The sequence below is a fragment of the Peromyscus californicus genome, unplaced genomic scaffold, assembly GCF_007827085.1.
Source record: "Peromyscus californicus insignis strain IS unplaced genomic scaffold, ASM782708v3 Scaffold_24__1_contigs__length_46423439, whole genome shotgun sequence".
Classification (NCBI taxonomy): domain Eukaryota; kingdom Metazoa; phylum Chordata; class Mammalia; order Rodentia; family Cricetidae; genus Peromyscus; species Peromyscus californicus.
The window spans coordinates 7,590,832-7,605,504 of NW_026294535.1; the positions used below are offsets into that span (position 1 = coordinate 7,590,832).

The 14,673-nt window shown below is 40.5% G+C and overlaps 1 protein-coding gene across 7 annotated transcripts in view; it reads right to left on the reverse strand.

Annotated features, from left to right (window-relative positions):
• The window catches only part of Ano4 (anoctamin 4), a 397,594-nt gene that overhangs the window by 37,885 nt on the left and 345,036 nt on the right, over positions 1–14,673 (reverse strand). For all 7 annotated transcript variants that reach the window (XM_052753067.1, XM_052753065.1, XM_052753066.1 and 4 more), the window contains 3 exons: positions 6,530–6,612; positions 4,017–4,157; positions 1,733–1,897 (listed from right to left, as the gene is read on the reverse strand). In XM_052753067.1, the coding sequence (XP_052609027.1) occupies positions 1,733–1,897; positions 4,017–4,157; positions 6,530–6,612 (389 nt within the window). The remainder of the gene's footprint in view (positions 1–1,732; positions 1,898–4,016; positions 4,158–6,529; positions 6,613–14,673) is intronic.

Sequence of the window (14,673 nt, forward strand, 5' to 3'; positions counted from 1 at the left end):
TGTTGCTGTTGTACAAACGACAATAATTTACCACATGCCTGTGATGTGCCACGTGCTTCTCCAGATCCTAGGGCATAAGGATAGTAAAAATAAAACAAAGAGAGAAAGGGCTCTCCTCTTTTGGACCTACACCCAGAGGAGAAGATATTAAATGAGATCAGGAGTATAATAGAGGGTGATCGATGGTACAGAGAAAAATAAAGCAGGCGTGGAGGTAGGGAGTCATCAGATGGCCGGGGCAAGTTGCAACCTGAAACACACTGATGGGAAGCCTTTATCAAAGAAGTAATATTTGAACGAAGAGCAGAGGAAGGTGAGAAGGTGCACTACGCACACCCTGGGGAAGGGAGGGACAGAACGTTCCAGGAAGAGGTAACAGCAAGAAGACACAAACACATGAATTTTTACATTGAGTGAGAAGAGAGCTATAGACCTGTAAACCTTTGGAGGAGTCACATGCCTGACCTACATGCAACATGGTCCATGTGGTTTCTGCATTGAGCCAAGATTGATGTGAGCCAGTGTAGAGGCTAAGAGTCCAGTTAGAAAGCCATTGAGACAACCCATCGAAGAGATGCTGGGGACTTGGCTCAGGGATGTGTGAAAAGTGGTCTAATTCTACCTTTGAACTTTGACTCTCCTCCTGGCCTTGTTCTTGCTGAAGTTACAGATGTGTGACATCACATCTGGTGTAGGTACATTTTGATGGAGAGAGAAATGGATGCGTGAAGGATATGCAAGCTTTATTTTAGACCGAACAGCTGTAAGAGGGAGGCTATGGGAAGAGCTGATATTTATGGGAAGATAGGGAATTGTATTTGAAAGAAGAACGGAGAAAGCAGGGCCCTACAAGTTGGTTCAGCACATAAAGGCACTTCCATCCAAGTCTAATTACCTGACACATCCCTGGTACCCACATGATAGAAAGAAATAACCAACTCCTCAACGTGGCCCACTGATTTCCACACGCATAACATTCTGCATGTGTACGCATGTGCGTTCATGAATGTGAGTGCACGCACACACATAAACAAATCTAATAAAACATTTTAAAATGAAAGTGTTGGAGACTGCCTGGTCGGCCATTTCACGTGCAGGTCTGATGCCCAGAGGAGAGCTCTGGCCTGAAATCGGTGATTGCAAAAAGTCTGCTACCAGCTTGAGCAGCGTGTGTCATTCTGACGGTTTACTTACGTGGGTATCTCAGAGGATGCACTGGATACCGGCTGCTCTATCATGTTCTGAATGAAGAAGGGTGGAGGCCAACACTGCTGAGCTACATTACAGTCTCTGAGCTGGATTTTCTGAACACACTCTTAGATTTCACCGAAGGGAAAGTCAGTGCTGTCTGACAGAATTAACAAGGGAACTGAGGTTCCGGGAGGTTTGTGCCTTGGGTAGATAGCCCTGGAGCCTGGGTTTGAATTGGGTTTTTAATTAATTAATTAATTAGTTTGTTTGTTTTTGTTTTTTGAGACAGTGTTTCTCTGTGTAGCCCTGGCTGTCCTAGAACTCCCTCTGTAGACCAGGCTGGCCTCAAACTCACAGAGATCCGCGTGGCTCTGCCTCCTGAGTGCTGGGTTTAAAGTCATGCCACCACCACCCAGCATTTGCATGGAGTTCTTAAATACAGACCTCCTGCCTTGAGGCCAATCTCTTTAGAAACAGAAGAAAACCATTACAGTAGCACCCCGGCCCCCACATTTGGTTTGTTACCTTGTTGCCCACTTACCACGTTCAGTAGCATAATGATACAAAAGTTGATGCATACTGCAGTCCCTGTGGTTGCAACCTGAGAGTTATTCCTGATTAACGCCCACTTAAAGGCAGCGAAAGTGCTAACAGTCACCACCCGGTAAATGACGATCCCGAACACGGCAGCGATCACCACACAGATCTGGAAGGAAGATGGAGTAAATCCGGTGAGACCCGAATGCCAGGTGTTAGGAAGCAGATTTGTGCTCTGACGAAAAACGAAAACCAAGTGATGGCGATTTTGCTTCCAGACTGTCCCCATGAATAGGGACACTTTTCATCCTGGTGAACACTTTCTCTGGATTTTCTGACAGAGTAGGAACACCACACTGCTTGAAAGCTAAAGGCCTGCCCAAGGTAGGGGGTAACACTTTTTAAAGAAGAACAATTGAGTGATCAGACCAATGCATACTTATTTTAGAAATGTATTATGCTTCTGATTACAATAGCTTGTTTCCTATTCCCATTATTGTAGGATGTAGGTAAAATCCTTCTTGTGTTCCGCAAGACTCCTCAACCCACAGGGCTCCATTCTCTCTACTCTCTGGGGACCCTGGGCATTTTCTTCTTTGTGAAAAATATTATTTATTTATTTCTTTATTTGATGAGTGTGTGCATGTGTGTGTGGAGGGGGCGGCATGCATGTCATGGGACATGTATGAAAGTCTGAGAACAACTTATGGGGTCAGTTCTCTCCTTCCACTATGTGGGCTCCAGGGATCAAACTCAGGTAGTTGAACTTGATGGCAAGTACCTTCATCTGCTGGGCCATCATGGCAACCCACAGACATTTTCTCCTTGCTTCAAAGGAGTTATGCATTTTCAATATTCAAGACTATTTCCTTCGTCTATAACACCCATCCACTCATCTCCTGCCCAGAGTGCATGCACCTGTACACAGCCTAGGAACCGCCCCCCCCCACATTCCTTTTCATATCTTATCTTGAGAACCACTGAGAACTGAATCTTTGCCCTGGCACCAGAGCATTGTTGTTCCTAGAGTATGGCACATGCACTAATGGGTGTATCCTCTTCCAGGATACTACTGATGATTTCTAACAATTGGTTGGATTATTGTGACTTTCTCCCACTAGAAAGTAAGGCCCAGAAGGCAGTGACAGTATCTGTATACTCCTGGTATTGTTGAATAAACTAATGATATGACAGATACACAATATCTTACAATTGGATACAAACCTAGACTGAAGCATCTTTTGTTGAAGACTCATGATACTCGGGAATAGCGTATGGTCTATGTTCTATCTTTTTATAAGCTAAACAGAATCTGAGACTCCAAACAGTTTTGGAACTTTCATTCAGTGATTCCTAATAAAGACCATGGCCCACTTCCTTATCTAAAGCTGGGTTTTACATCCAGTTCCTGCAGTAATATCCACTGATTTATAGATTCTTTCCTTACATTATTTTTGTATAAATGTTATTTTCTGCTCATTCCTGGTGTGAAATACACAAAAAACTGGAGTATAAACCTTGGCTAGGACTGGCCAGGATGATAGGAAGGAACATAATAATAGTTAAACAAATATGTGAATCCTAGTGCTGATGATAGGGAGGCAGACGAAGTCTACATTGAAGGTCATACATGGCAGGGATATGAGGGGAGACAGGCCACTGGATTGAGAATCAGAGGACAGGGCTGAGTTCTAGCTATGCTACTAGCCACAAGTGTGACTTCTCTACAGCCTCAACTTCTTCTGCTTTAGGGTCGGTATCTGTAGAACAGGAAAACATAATCTATGTATCTAGATCTTATATGAGAAATACACCAATAAATACAAATGTGTGTGTGGAAGGCAAAGCATGACATTATCTCTTAGAAGTGTTACCCAAAGAAGGGGATGGGTTTGAGTCCTTCTTTGCAATCTGCCTCTCCTTTCAATCCTGTATTTCTTTGCTGGCTAAAGGAGTAGATTGTCTTGGTTCATGGAAGTTTTGCCCTATATACTGTCCTTTCAATAGAGTACAGTGGGACACAGCAAGAGGCAGGAACAGGAAATCGGAATGGGACCCTTCCTTATGAGCAGACCCTGGGTAACCCCTTAACCTGCCTCATCTGTCACATGGTCATAGCGATGTCACCCACGATCCATGCATGACTCCAAATGCAGCAGTGAGGATTAAACCGCAAAGTGTGTGAAAGCACTCTATGTGATCGTGCAAGCACCCAGCATGATTACTGTTGCTCTATCAGAGGTTTGTATCTTATTAAACTAAAGAGATTTCTTAAGAAAGTTTCAAACCATGAAGAATATTCCTGATGCAGAAACGATAAGTCTGCTGCATTTGTCAGTAAATGCTTGATAAGGTTCTGGCTTGCCCGAAATGGGATTCATCCGTTCTTTCTTGGAATACTTCGCTTCAAACTGGGGGCGTATTTCTTCCTGAAAGACAAGCAGACATACCCACATGTGTTGAAGAGGTACTCACAATAGGAAATATTCTTTTACCCCACCATAAAATGGAATCTGTAGCTGCCACACCCATCAGCCAGTCAATGAAGTAGGCTTGCAAACACAGCCTTAAACATTTGGAAATTGATCCCTTGAAGAGCATCTGTTAATATGATGATCAAGGTTCATTATCTTCAAAACCAATGGAACTCATTTTTCTTGATAAACTCTCCCTGAAGAGGGAATGATATTTAAAACCGACTGCCTGTCCCATGCCTAGTGTTTTGGAAATTGTCACTTTTATTACCGGGCAATGACAGGGACAGTGGAATGAAGCCTTCTGAGTAGGCAAATGTTCACAATCTATTTTGTGATTTATACTGACAGTATCATTCTTAGCTTTTTTTTTAAGCCTAAAATAGTTTTATTTTTGTGTGCCTAGGTTTAGGTCACTAAAATCCATAGTGAATCTACTACATTTAATAAGCTTTTATGCGAGTCAATTCACCCTTAACCATAGATACTAAATATAATCTTAATTGCCCAAACACCTTCCAAATGGGGCTGTATCAAGGCTCCTCCAATCCCAAGTCAAGCCGAGATTTTTGTTTTGTTGAGCTGAGCCCTATCCCAGTGTGACCAGCTTCCAACTTAAAAGCAATTATGGGATTAGGGAAAGACAGTCAGCAAGAGATCACACTAGAGCACTTCTGGTTAATTAAGTACACGCTCTACTTGAGTGAATTGGGGAAAAGAAGGGAAATGAGCAAAGCAGATGGCCTGGAGACTAAGTCCACGTAGACAGAGCGACCAGATGAAAGCAGAGGCAAGGGAGGCAGAAGAGAATTATGGAGAATGGAGGACAGGTCTAGTTTGAGAATGGCCATGCTCTGTAGGAAGACATGTTTACAGATGTGCTCGGCCTTCTTTCATTTTATTCCAGGCAGTGAAGTTTGAGGATACATAGAGATTCTTCTGTTTCCTCCGGAAACTCTCAGTTTCTTAGTATGCAGATGTAAGAGCTGCTGCCCACGGTCTCCTCGTTGACCGTGAAGCATTGCTTCCACACCCAGAAAACCATTTTCTGAAGAATGTTTATGAAACATAGGAGTGACTGCCTTTCAGAATTCTTATTGAAGAATTACTGAAAAACCCCAGTGTCATGTATAAAAGTTCCTTGTTGCATATCTTAAACAGACACGACAAAACAAAAAGGAACTAAGCAAAAATACAAAACAAAACAAAACCCCAGCACATTCACGGAATATGAAGAAAACCTGTCAAAATTATCTCTCTTGTCAATCCAATCACAGAGCTAATATTTTCATAATCTGTGTTTCTAAAAGCCTTCTGTTAATATAAAGAAACACACACATGTTCCTCTAGGAAAGAAAACACCCACAGTGGCTATAATAATATTATAGTTTTATTACATAACAGGCATATCAAGGCTCTGATGATTCGGGACTAAGGGGAGCCAGAGAACATAGGGGTTAGGAAAATGGGTGAGCCCCAGATAAAGTAGGGTCCAATGGAAGGGTGTGGTAATCAAGTCTAACATGAACAAATTGGTCAAGAAAAGAGAACCAGAATTGGGCACAGATTGGGAAAGAACACAATATACTGAGCTAGATGAGGAAATGGGGAGCAAAGTGGTTGGAAGGAGGGCAGACAAAGTAGAGCCCAAAGGGCCGAGCTTGCCCTCGTTGGCAGCTTGATCTACAGTTGACCCCACATTTGTCCACACCACCAATCCGGCTACCTGGAGCAGCTTCTTCTCAGCCTTTAGCCCTTGATATAATTCTGAACTTGTGCATATCTAGGGGCTGGTGTGGGTCCTGGACTCACAGAAATGTTTCCTTGAGTAGTTCTCTAAGGAGGTGTGTTTCATATGCCAAGTGATAATAAACAAACAACTGCCTTCTACTAAAGTAAGAAAATGGATGATATGTAAGGACTGTCCTCCTGAATCTCATGTTTCTCTGTCTATTAGAGAAACGTCTCTTGACCAATGGAATTTTAATTCACTAATGTATCAGAATGGAGCTCAAGCTCATGGGTCTGATGGCAGTATTGCCAAATGATGCCAGTCTTCCTCATCTCCTGCCTCATGGTAAAGTTCCATTATGTAACCCAGGCTGGCCTTGACTTGAGATCCTCCTGCCTCAGCCTCCCAGATGCTAGGATCATAGGCATGTCACCCAGACCTTCTTTATATAACTCGAAACTTCCTTCAAAGACAGGTATTCAAATTGTGTTCGGGATAAACTGACTTCTATCATTCGGTGGAGGACAGCAACTCAAGGGGTGCATTTTTTAGGGGGGCTTGTGCTATAAGATATTCTGAGGTAAGTGGTACTGACCTCCTCCTCCTCCCAGTCTATCAGATCCCAGTCGTAAGCAATCACTGCTCGGCGTCTTTTCCAAAATTCCAGGAAAACGGTGGCTGGAACAAACAGAGAACAAAGATCGTTTCAAATAAAAAGCAATAGCTTCAGTGAATAAGGAAGGCACTGCAGACAATGTGGTTGTTTGGATCCTTTTTTGTTTTTTAAACCAGAATTTCTAACTCGGCACCATTTAATCAGGAGAAATTTTGAGAAATACTAAACTTGAGTCGAATACAACGAAGTTAGAGATTTTGCCTGGAATTAAAGTATTTCCTGACAATATCTTGGCTACTGATATATTTATTTTTTTAAATATAAAAGGCATCCAGGAATAGAAAAACAACCCCAAAACTCAGCATACAGTTGATGGGCAGTGATTTCTTGTTCCCAAATTCTCTTCAGAGAGAAGTACACAAAATATCTTAACCACATTTAGATATATGTAAACACATTTGTACTTAATATAAATATCCTAGCCAGGCATGGTGATGCATGCTATTGATCCCAGCACACAGGAGGCAGAGGAAGGCAGATCTTTGTGAGTTCCAGGCCATCTGGGTCTATATAGTGAGTTCCAGGACAGTCAGGACTATATAGAGAAACCCTGTCTCAAAAAATAAAATAAAATAAAAATCCTTTTGTTATAAGGATATTAAAGTGTGATTGAAGAACATGTAGTCACAACTCTTGGATTTTTTTTCCATCAACATCACCAAAATAATAATATCAAAGTTTGAAATTAACTATGCTTCTCTTTTGTCTGCTAAATTTTATGACTTTTCCTTATGCTGTGGGATGTTCTGTATGACAAATGTGTTGCTGATTAGTCAATAAATAAAACACTGATTGGCCATTGGCTAGGCAGGAAGTGTAGGTGGGACAAGGAGGAGAATAAAGCTGGGAAGTGGAAGGCTGAGTCAGAGAGACACTGCCAGCCGCCATGATGAGAAACAGCATGTGAAGATGCCGGTAAGCCACGAGCCATATGGCAAGGTATAGATTAATGGAAATGGATTAATTTAAGCTGTAAGAACAGTTAGCAAGAAGCCTGCCACGGCCATACAGTTTGTAACCAATAGAAGTCTCTGTGTTTACTTGGTCGGGTTTGAGCGGCTGTGGGACTGGCAGGTGAGAGAGATTTGTCCTGACTGTGGGCCAGGCAGGAAAACTCTAGCTACATCCTTACACTGTTTGACTGAATGGGCTTCACAGGAAAGACCACCAACTATTCTCTGAGATACATTCCTGGTGCATAGCAAAAGAATTGTTGCTAGGAACATGTTTACTCAACAGTACTTCATACAGTAGGGTGGTCCAAGAGACTGGAGTGGGTATTTATGTAATCGAGAAATTACTTCTATTTATGCTACAGAAAGATGTTAGATCTTCGTATTAGAATGGTCTAGTCATATCTTAATGAATATAGACACTTTACTATGGGGAAAAGAGGTTAAGTTTCATGTGGCTGTTGGGACACTACTTTGAAGACATGAAGACATAACCACCTGTATTTTATTTCCCTTATAGATCTTAGAATAGCCTCAAGCTATTTACCTAAAACTTTATTAATTTTACTTATAGAAGAGGGATTTTCATTTTCTCTTTCTTTCTACCCTCATTCCTGCTTTGTACTATTACCTAATCTTCCCACAGTGAGGTCCACCTGAGGCATTAACCTCAATCCCAAACAGCAATCCTTTTATGACATTGAGTTGACATATTAGGAAAATACAAGACGTCTTCCCTCTTAGCACAGGTAGGAATGGGGGTAAGGATTATGTAAATTAGTGCTCAAATACAGTAACCTCTTCTGTCTGTGTGGTATACATTCCAACACCTCTATAGATGCCTGAAATTGTATATGGCACCAAAGTGTGTGTATTTTACGTCTTTTACTATTTGGTCTTATTGTAGATATTAGCAACCCAACACTCGCTTTTTCTTTCTCATTAAGTAGAGAATTCCCATATTTTTACTTCAGGAAGCATTTTATAACATCTCTCTGGCATATACACAGGAACAACATTGGTATTCTTCGGGTCCATTATTAAGACCATTCATAAGAAAAACAACTTCAACACAAGCCTTGTCATACTGTGACACTCAATCTGATAACTGCAGTGGCTTCTCAGAGTAACTAGAAGATGGGTAGCACATACAGTGTGGATACTCTGGGTGGAGTTGACACACTCCATGGAAAGATCGAGGTGGGCTGTGTAAAATTTCATCATCTAGTTCAGAACAGTGTACAATTTAAAACGTAACTTATTTCTGGAATTTTCTATCGAATATTATTGAATCATGGTTGACCAGAGGTAACTAAAACAGAAAGAAAACAAACAAAACCAAACCAATTACAGCTAAGGCACTATTAGGCCAGAACACTTTTTAGCTTAGAATCATATACAGATGAGAAGACTGATACAGTGAGCTCATATGGGACACTTGATGGTGAAGATACACACTACACTTAATTATTTTCTGAAGTAGAACAGTCATTGTCAATTTCAAATAAATTTGCAGCAGGTTGTTACAATTTCTACTACAGCCATTTATTACATTAATTTATTGAAACTAGACGTGGCCGTAATCCACATGATCCTAAATAACAGGCTTCATTTGGGACTGGCGATTTAGAAGGAAGTGGATAATGCTTCCTCAGGCTCCCTGTTTTGTTTTGTTTAGTTTTTCCTGGATGGAGAGAGAAGATGAAGGCCTATGACAGAAGGAACCTAGCTATTCATCTGAGTGAAATAAGGACTGCCTGCTTAGATTCCATGGAAGGCCAAGGGTTTGTGGATTAAAGTTGATTTGGCTTCTTTCTGGAAAATACAGCCAATGGTTAAATTCTGCAAACAGGAAGAAAGAAGCCACTGAGTGACTACCCCATCTCATGCAGGCATTTAGAGATGTTCGGCAGGAACACTCTCCCCTTTGATTATCTCTTAATTCCCATGCTGTATTCCCTAACCATCACACAGCTAGGAAATGATAGAGCCGGAATTTTGTCCTGATTTGTCATCTGTCTTTTAACTACTAGGTTACACGTTAATTTAAACTTCTACTGAAGTGACAAGATTCTAAGAGAAAGAGGGGCAGGAGTACTGTGCTGAAATAGTTATAACTATGAAGGGGCTATTCTAGGGTAATAGGTTCAGTGGGGGAACCTGGCATTTACTTGTATCTTTCATACAGATCAGTAATCTTCCAGAGGGCCCAGAAAAACCCACACTTATTCCAAAAGCTGCAGGGGATACATTGCTACATTTTTTTTTTTGGTCTACTGGTAATATAATTGGTTTTGAAATTTGACTCTTTATCTTTAAAATGCCTGCTCTGGAATGGCAAGAGAAGAATTATGCTGCCTGTTAGAAAATAACTATTTTTTTAAATTTTTAAATTTTTTTATTTTTTTTTTCATTTTTCTTTATTAAGAAATTTTCTACTTACTCCACATACTATCCACAGATCTCTCCTCCTCCTTCCTCCCACCCCCCACCAAAAAAAGAAATGGCCCAGAAAGTGTTTTACAATAGAGACAGCAAGGAAGATTTGCTAATAAATAAATCAAGCCACCATGGCAGCACTCTATGCTCCTGGCACTTTCAGCCCTGGACAAGCCACCTATAAGAAAAAGAAAAAGGCCCCGCAGAAGGACCAATGTGCTTATTGCAAGGAATTGGGGCACTGGAAAAATGAATGGCCCCAGAAGAAATGGGTAGGCAGGCCCTCCCTAGACACAAATAAGCATTCATCAGCCAAAACCAGTCCTGACTCTGGAAGAATAGGGGGGTAGGTTGCTGTGGGATGTCCTGTATGCTGTAAATATATGTTGCTATAATTGATTGATAAATAAATGCTAATTGGCCAGGAGCCAGGCAGGAAGAATAGTGTAGGCGGGACAAGGAGGAGGAGAATGCTGGGAGGTGGAAGGCTGAGGTGGGGAGATGCTGCCAGCCGCCACCATGAGGTGGAGGATGTAAAGTACCAGTAAGCCACGAGCCACGGGGCAAGGTATAGATTAATAGAAATGGATTAATTTAACATACAAGAACTAGATAGCAAGAAGCCTGAGCCATTAGGCCAAACAGTTTAAATAATAATAATAATAATAATAATAATAATAATAATAAAGAAAATAACTGTAAAGGTATTTCCCTTACATTTGAAAAATTAAGAGACATACAGATCTTTTAGTGTAACTTCCCTGCTAACTTGTCAAAAGCTTGAGTTCCACTTATATGAATAAAAACAAGAAAAAAGGCTAGGTAAAATTGGCAGTATGCATGAAAAGGAATGGGTAGCTTTTGTTTCTGAATGGGGGACCTCTCTCAAAGCATCTGATGATGATTGGCCACTCCCAAGCCAATCTGATGACTACCAAAGCATCTTCAGTTATAAGATTCTTGCTGGAGACACAGCTAGGTTGGTGGAGGTCTTGTTTTGTAAACATATGGTTCTGGCTCCCCAGGAAATAATAATAATAATAATAATAATAATAATAATAATAATAATAATAAATAAGAATAATAACATGATTGATAATAATCCAATAGTTGATACTAATTATTATTGATTATAATTTATTATTGATTTAATAAATGTATTATTATTATTATAAATAAACAAGGTTCTCACTTTTGAGGAAATGTAGAATGAATTACTTCACACACACAACCACTTTCCCCACCAATAACTAATTTCTTTTTAAAAATGAAATTAGTAACACTAACAGATTTAATTTTTATTAGTCCTTTATAACTTTCTGAGAATGGTTGTTTGGATAGGAGGTGGAGAACTAGACCAGTATGCTTCTCCCAAGACATAAGAAACAGAGCAATGAGGGCAATTCCTAACAGCTTCACTTGTAAAATCCACACATATAAAAGGCACTGAGCTAAGAATTATAAACTCAAAGCTAAGAAGGCCACAGAGCACAAGACTGAAAAAGGAAAAAAAATCATTTAATAGGGAGTTGGGGATTGGAACAAATTGTGGTCGGTACACCAGGTAAAACGGCAGACATTTCTCAGTTCTCAGTGGCTGGGTTGCAGAAAAAGCCTCACAATTTTCAAGAGAAAAAAAAAATAAAAATCTTCACATAAACCATCTCAGCATCAAAATAACAGCATTAAATATTGTTATTAAAGAACCCAAGCAACGTATTTTTGTAATACGTTTACTAATTTACGAGACCCAACAGAGGCTAGTGTAATCATGTAAATGAGAAACTGAAAAGTTTATGAGATACTGTGATATGTCAAAATGAGTTAATTCCAGAGTCCAGGAAGCCAGGAATGAAGACATATTTTAATAAGATCAAAGCTAACTGTTGGTGCCAGAACCTTTGAGATGAGCACATGAATTTATATGCAGGATAAGGAATTCACAACTCACAGGGAGTAAAAACCTGAGAAGCCAATTTGTTAAAGTCTGATCTACTATAAAACACTCTAAAAACATCCTGATGGAAACCCAGTGTCTAGGGGTGTTCTATGTAATAGGATCAAACACTGCTGGTTAATCAAGCTGAAAGAAATGGTTCTCAAGAACCAGCCCCTCCCTCCATTCACTTAACAATCATTGACTCCATTAATTCAAAAGTCCCAAATAATTTGCTAGATGTAGTGATTTCCACGCTTAAATGAGACATGATAATACATTTGGTTTCACAAGCATCCCGACAAAGTGATTTTTTTTTTCCCCTGAGGGTTTCTATGTGTAGTTTTGGTGCCTGTCCTGGATCTTGCTCTGTAGACCAGGCTGGCCTTGAACTTACAGAGATCCGCCTGGCTCTGCCTTCCAAGTGCTGGGGTTAAAGGCATGTGCCACCGCTGCCCAGCCAACACAGGGATTCTTGAGAGTCATTTTAAAATATTTTCTGTCCCAAATGTATTTCCACATTCTGTATTATACAGCGATGTTGGAAAAGTATGGAAGAGAGTACCATCTCTCCAAGTCACATTAGCTTTGGGAATTCTGACACCATTTCTGAGCTGGTAGCTGAGGGAATCCCACAGGCATTGGAGTTTTTTTTTCCCCCCCAGGGACTACAGTTTCATGGGGTCTATTAAGGGTGTGCTTCCTTTTTGTAAAAAGGGACCAAACTTCGGTGGTCTGGGGACTTTCACTTTCATGCTTGAGGGCTTAACTACTAAACTCTAATAAAATAACTATTGCCCACATGGCTAAAAGACAGTGAAGAACTGCGATAACTGAGAGACAACTGTAGCTCACCCAGGGTTGCTACATCAGCTCATTGCTTGGAGTCACCAGGACCAAAATAATGATCTTAATGTGTCAGGGAGAAGGACATCAAAGTGAGGCAGGGTACTAGCTAGAAGGCCACCTTGGGAAGACTTGAGAGAAAGTAGTGTCTTCTGGACATGATAGGACCACTGAACTCATGAACATATGACAGCTATGGTTGCCTATACAAGACCTGCACAAGAGCAAGCTGGTCAATGTTCTAGCGTGGAGGGGGAGGTGTCTTAACAGCCCTACCCCTAACTGAGGAGCTATTGATGGTTGATGGTAAAGAGAGTCAGTTTTGTTTAAAGGTGTGGCCTCTGCTAGGCTAACCATGACAAAACACCCATGGGGGAAAAAAAAATATATATATATATCAATATATATCAATATCAATATATATCAATATATATCAATATATCAATATATATCAATATATATCAATATATATCTATATCTATATCTATATCTATCTATCTATCTATCTATATATATATATCTCACAAACTAGTCTTAATGGACAGAGAGGTACCAAAAGAAGAAATAAAAATGGCTAAGACACATCTCAAAAGTCCTCATCATTCTTAACAAGTTGCAAAATGCAAGTGAAAACAACTTTGAGACTTCACCCTATCCTATTCAGAACGGCTAAGATCAACCAAATCATGAGCAATGACTGCTGGCAAGTGTGTGTGTGTGTGTGTGTGTGTGTGTGTGTGTGTGTGTATGTGAGCACTCAGTCACTTTTGGTGGGAATGTAAATTGGTACAGCGACTCTGTCAATCAATATGGAGAATTCTTAAATAGCTAAAAATAAATCTACCACATGATAACCCAGCTATATCACTTGAATGGCATATGTCCAAAGGACCCAACACCTACCACATAGATGTTCGCTCAGCAATGTTCACAACCTGCTCTATTCACAATAGCTAGGAAATGGAAATAACCTAAATGCCACTGAACTGATGAGTGGGTAATGAAAATGTGGTACATATACATAATGGAATATTCTTCAGCTGTAGAGAAGAATTAAATAATTAAAATTTTCAGTAAAGGGATGGAATTAGAACATGTCATACATGTGTGAGGTAACCCAGACTTAGTAAGACAAGCACTGGTTTGTCTCTTATCTGTGGTCCCTCGCTTCAAACCTTCCAGTGTAAATGCAGATCTCACCCCAATCCAAGAAGCCCCTTGCTGCAGCAGTGGGAGATATTGCAGATGGCCAACAAATGCAGTGAACAGCTGACCGTGGGTGCCCATTCTCCACTGATGAAACTGCAAATGCAATCCCCACACTTAAGGCTCAGGGAGCATCATGAAAGAAGGGGCAGAAAGATTGTAAGTCAAAGGATCAGGGAGTCTGCCGTGAGACCGTGTCTTCTAGAAATATCAGGGAAGCTACCGACAGGAAACCTCAACAGTATGTCCACCTAAACAAGACCTGAGCCATGATAACACCAACAGACACACTAACGTGGAAGTTAGTACGTTAGTATGGAAGGGGAAACCTCATGGGGCCCCATCCCTTGACCAAGAGCTACAGGCAATCAGCAACTTGCTGAAAGAGAAAGAAACAGCCTTCCCCGGGAGTGGGCTCCTTAATTGGTATCAAGTGGTCAGTCCTGAAAAAGAAATATATATGCAACACTAAACAGTCAGCAGGTTGTATTTATATGTATGTATATATGCAATAATTATATATTATATATATACACACACACAGTAAAGAGAAGGAGGTCATGAATTTGAGTAGGGGAGTAAAGGAATATGTGGAAGGAGTTGGTATATACAGATCATATATAATCATTACCCCTCATCCTTCCAACTGGGAAAAGCTCAGACCAACTGAACTACCCGCAGAG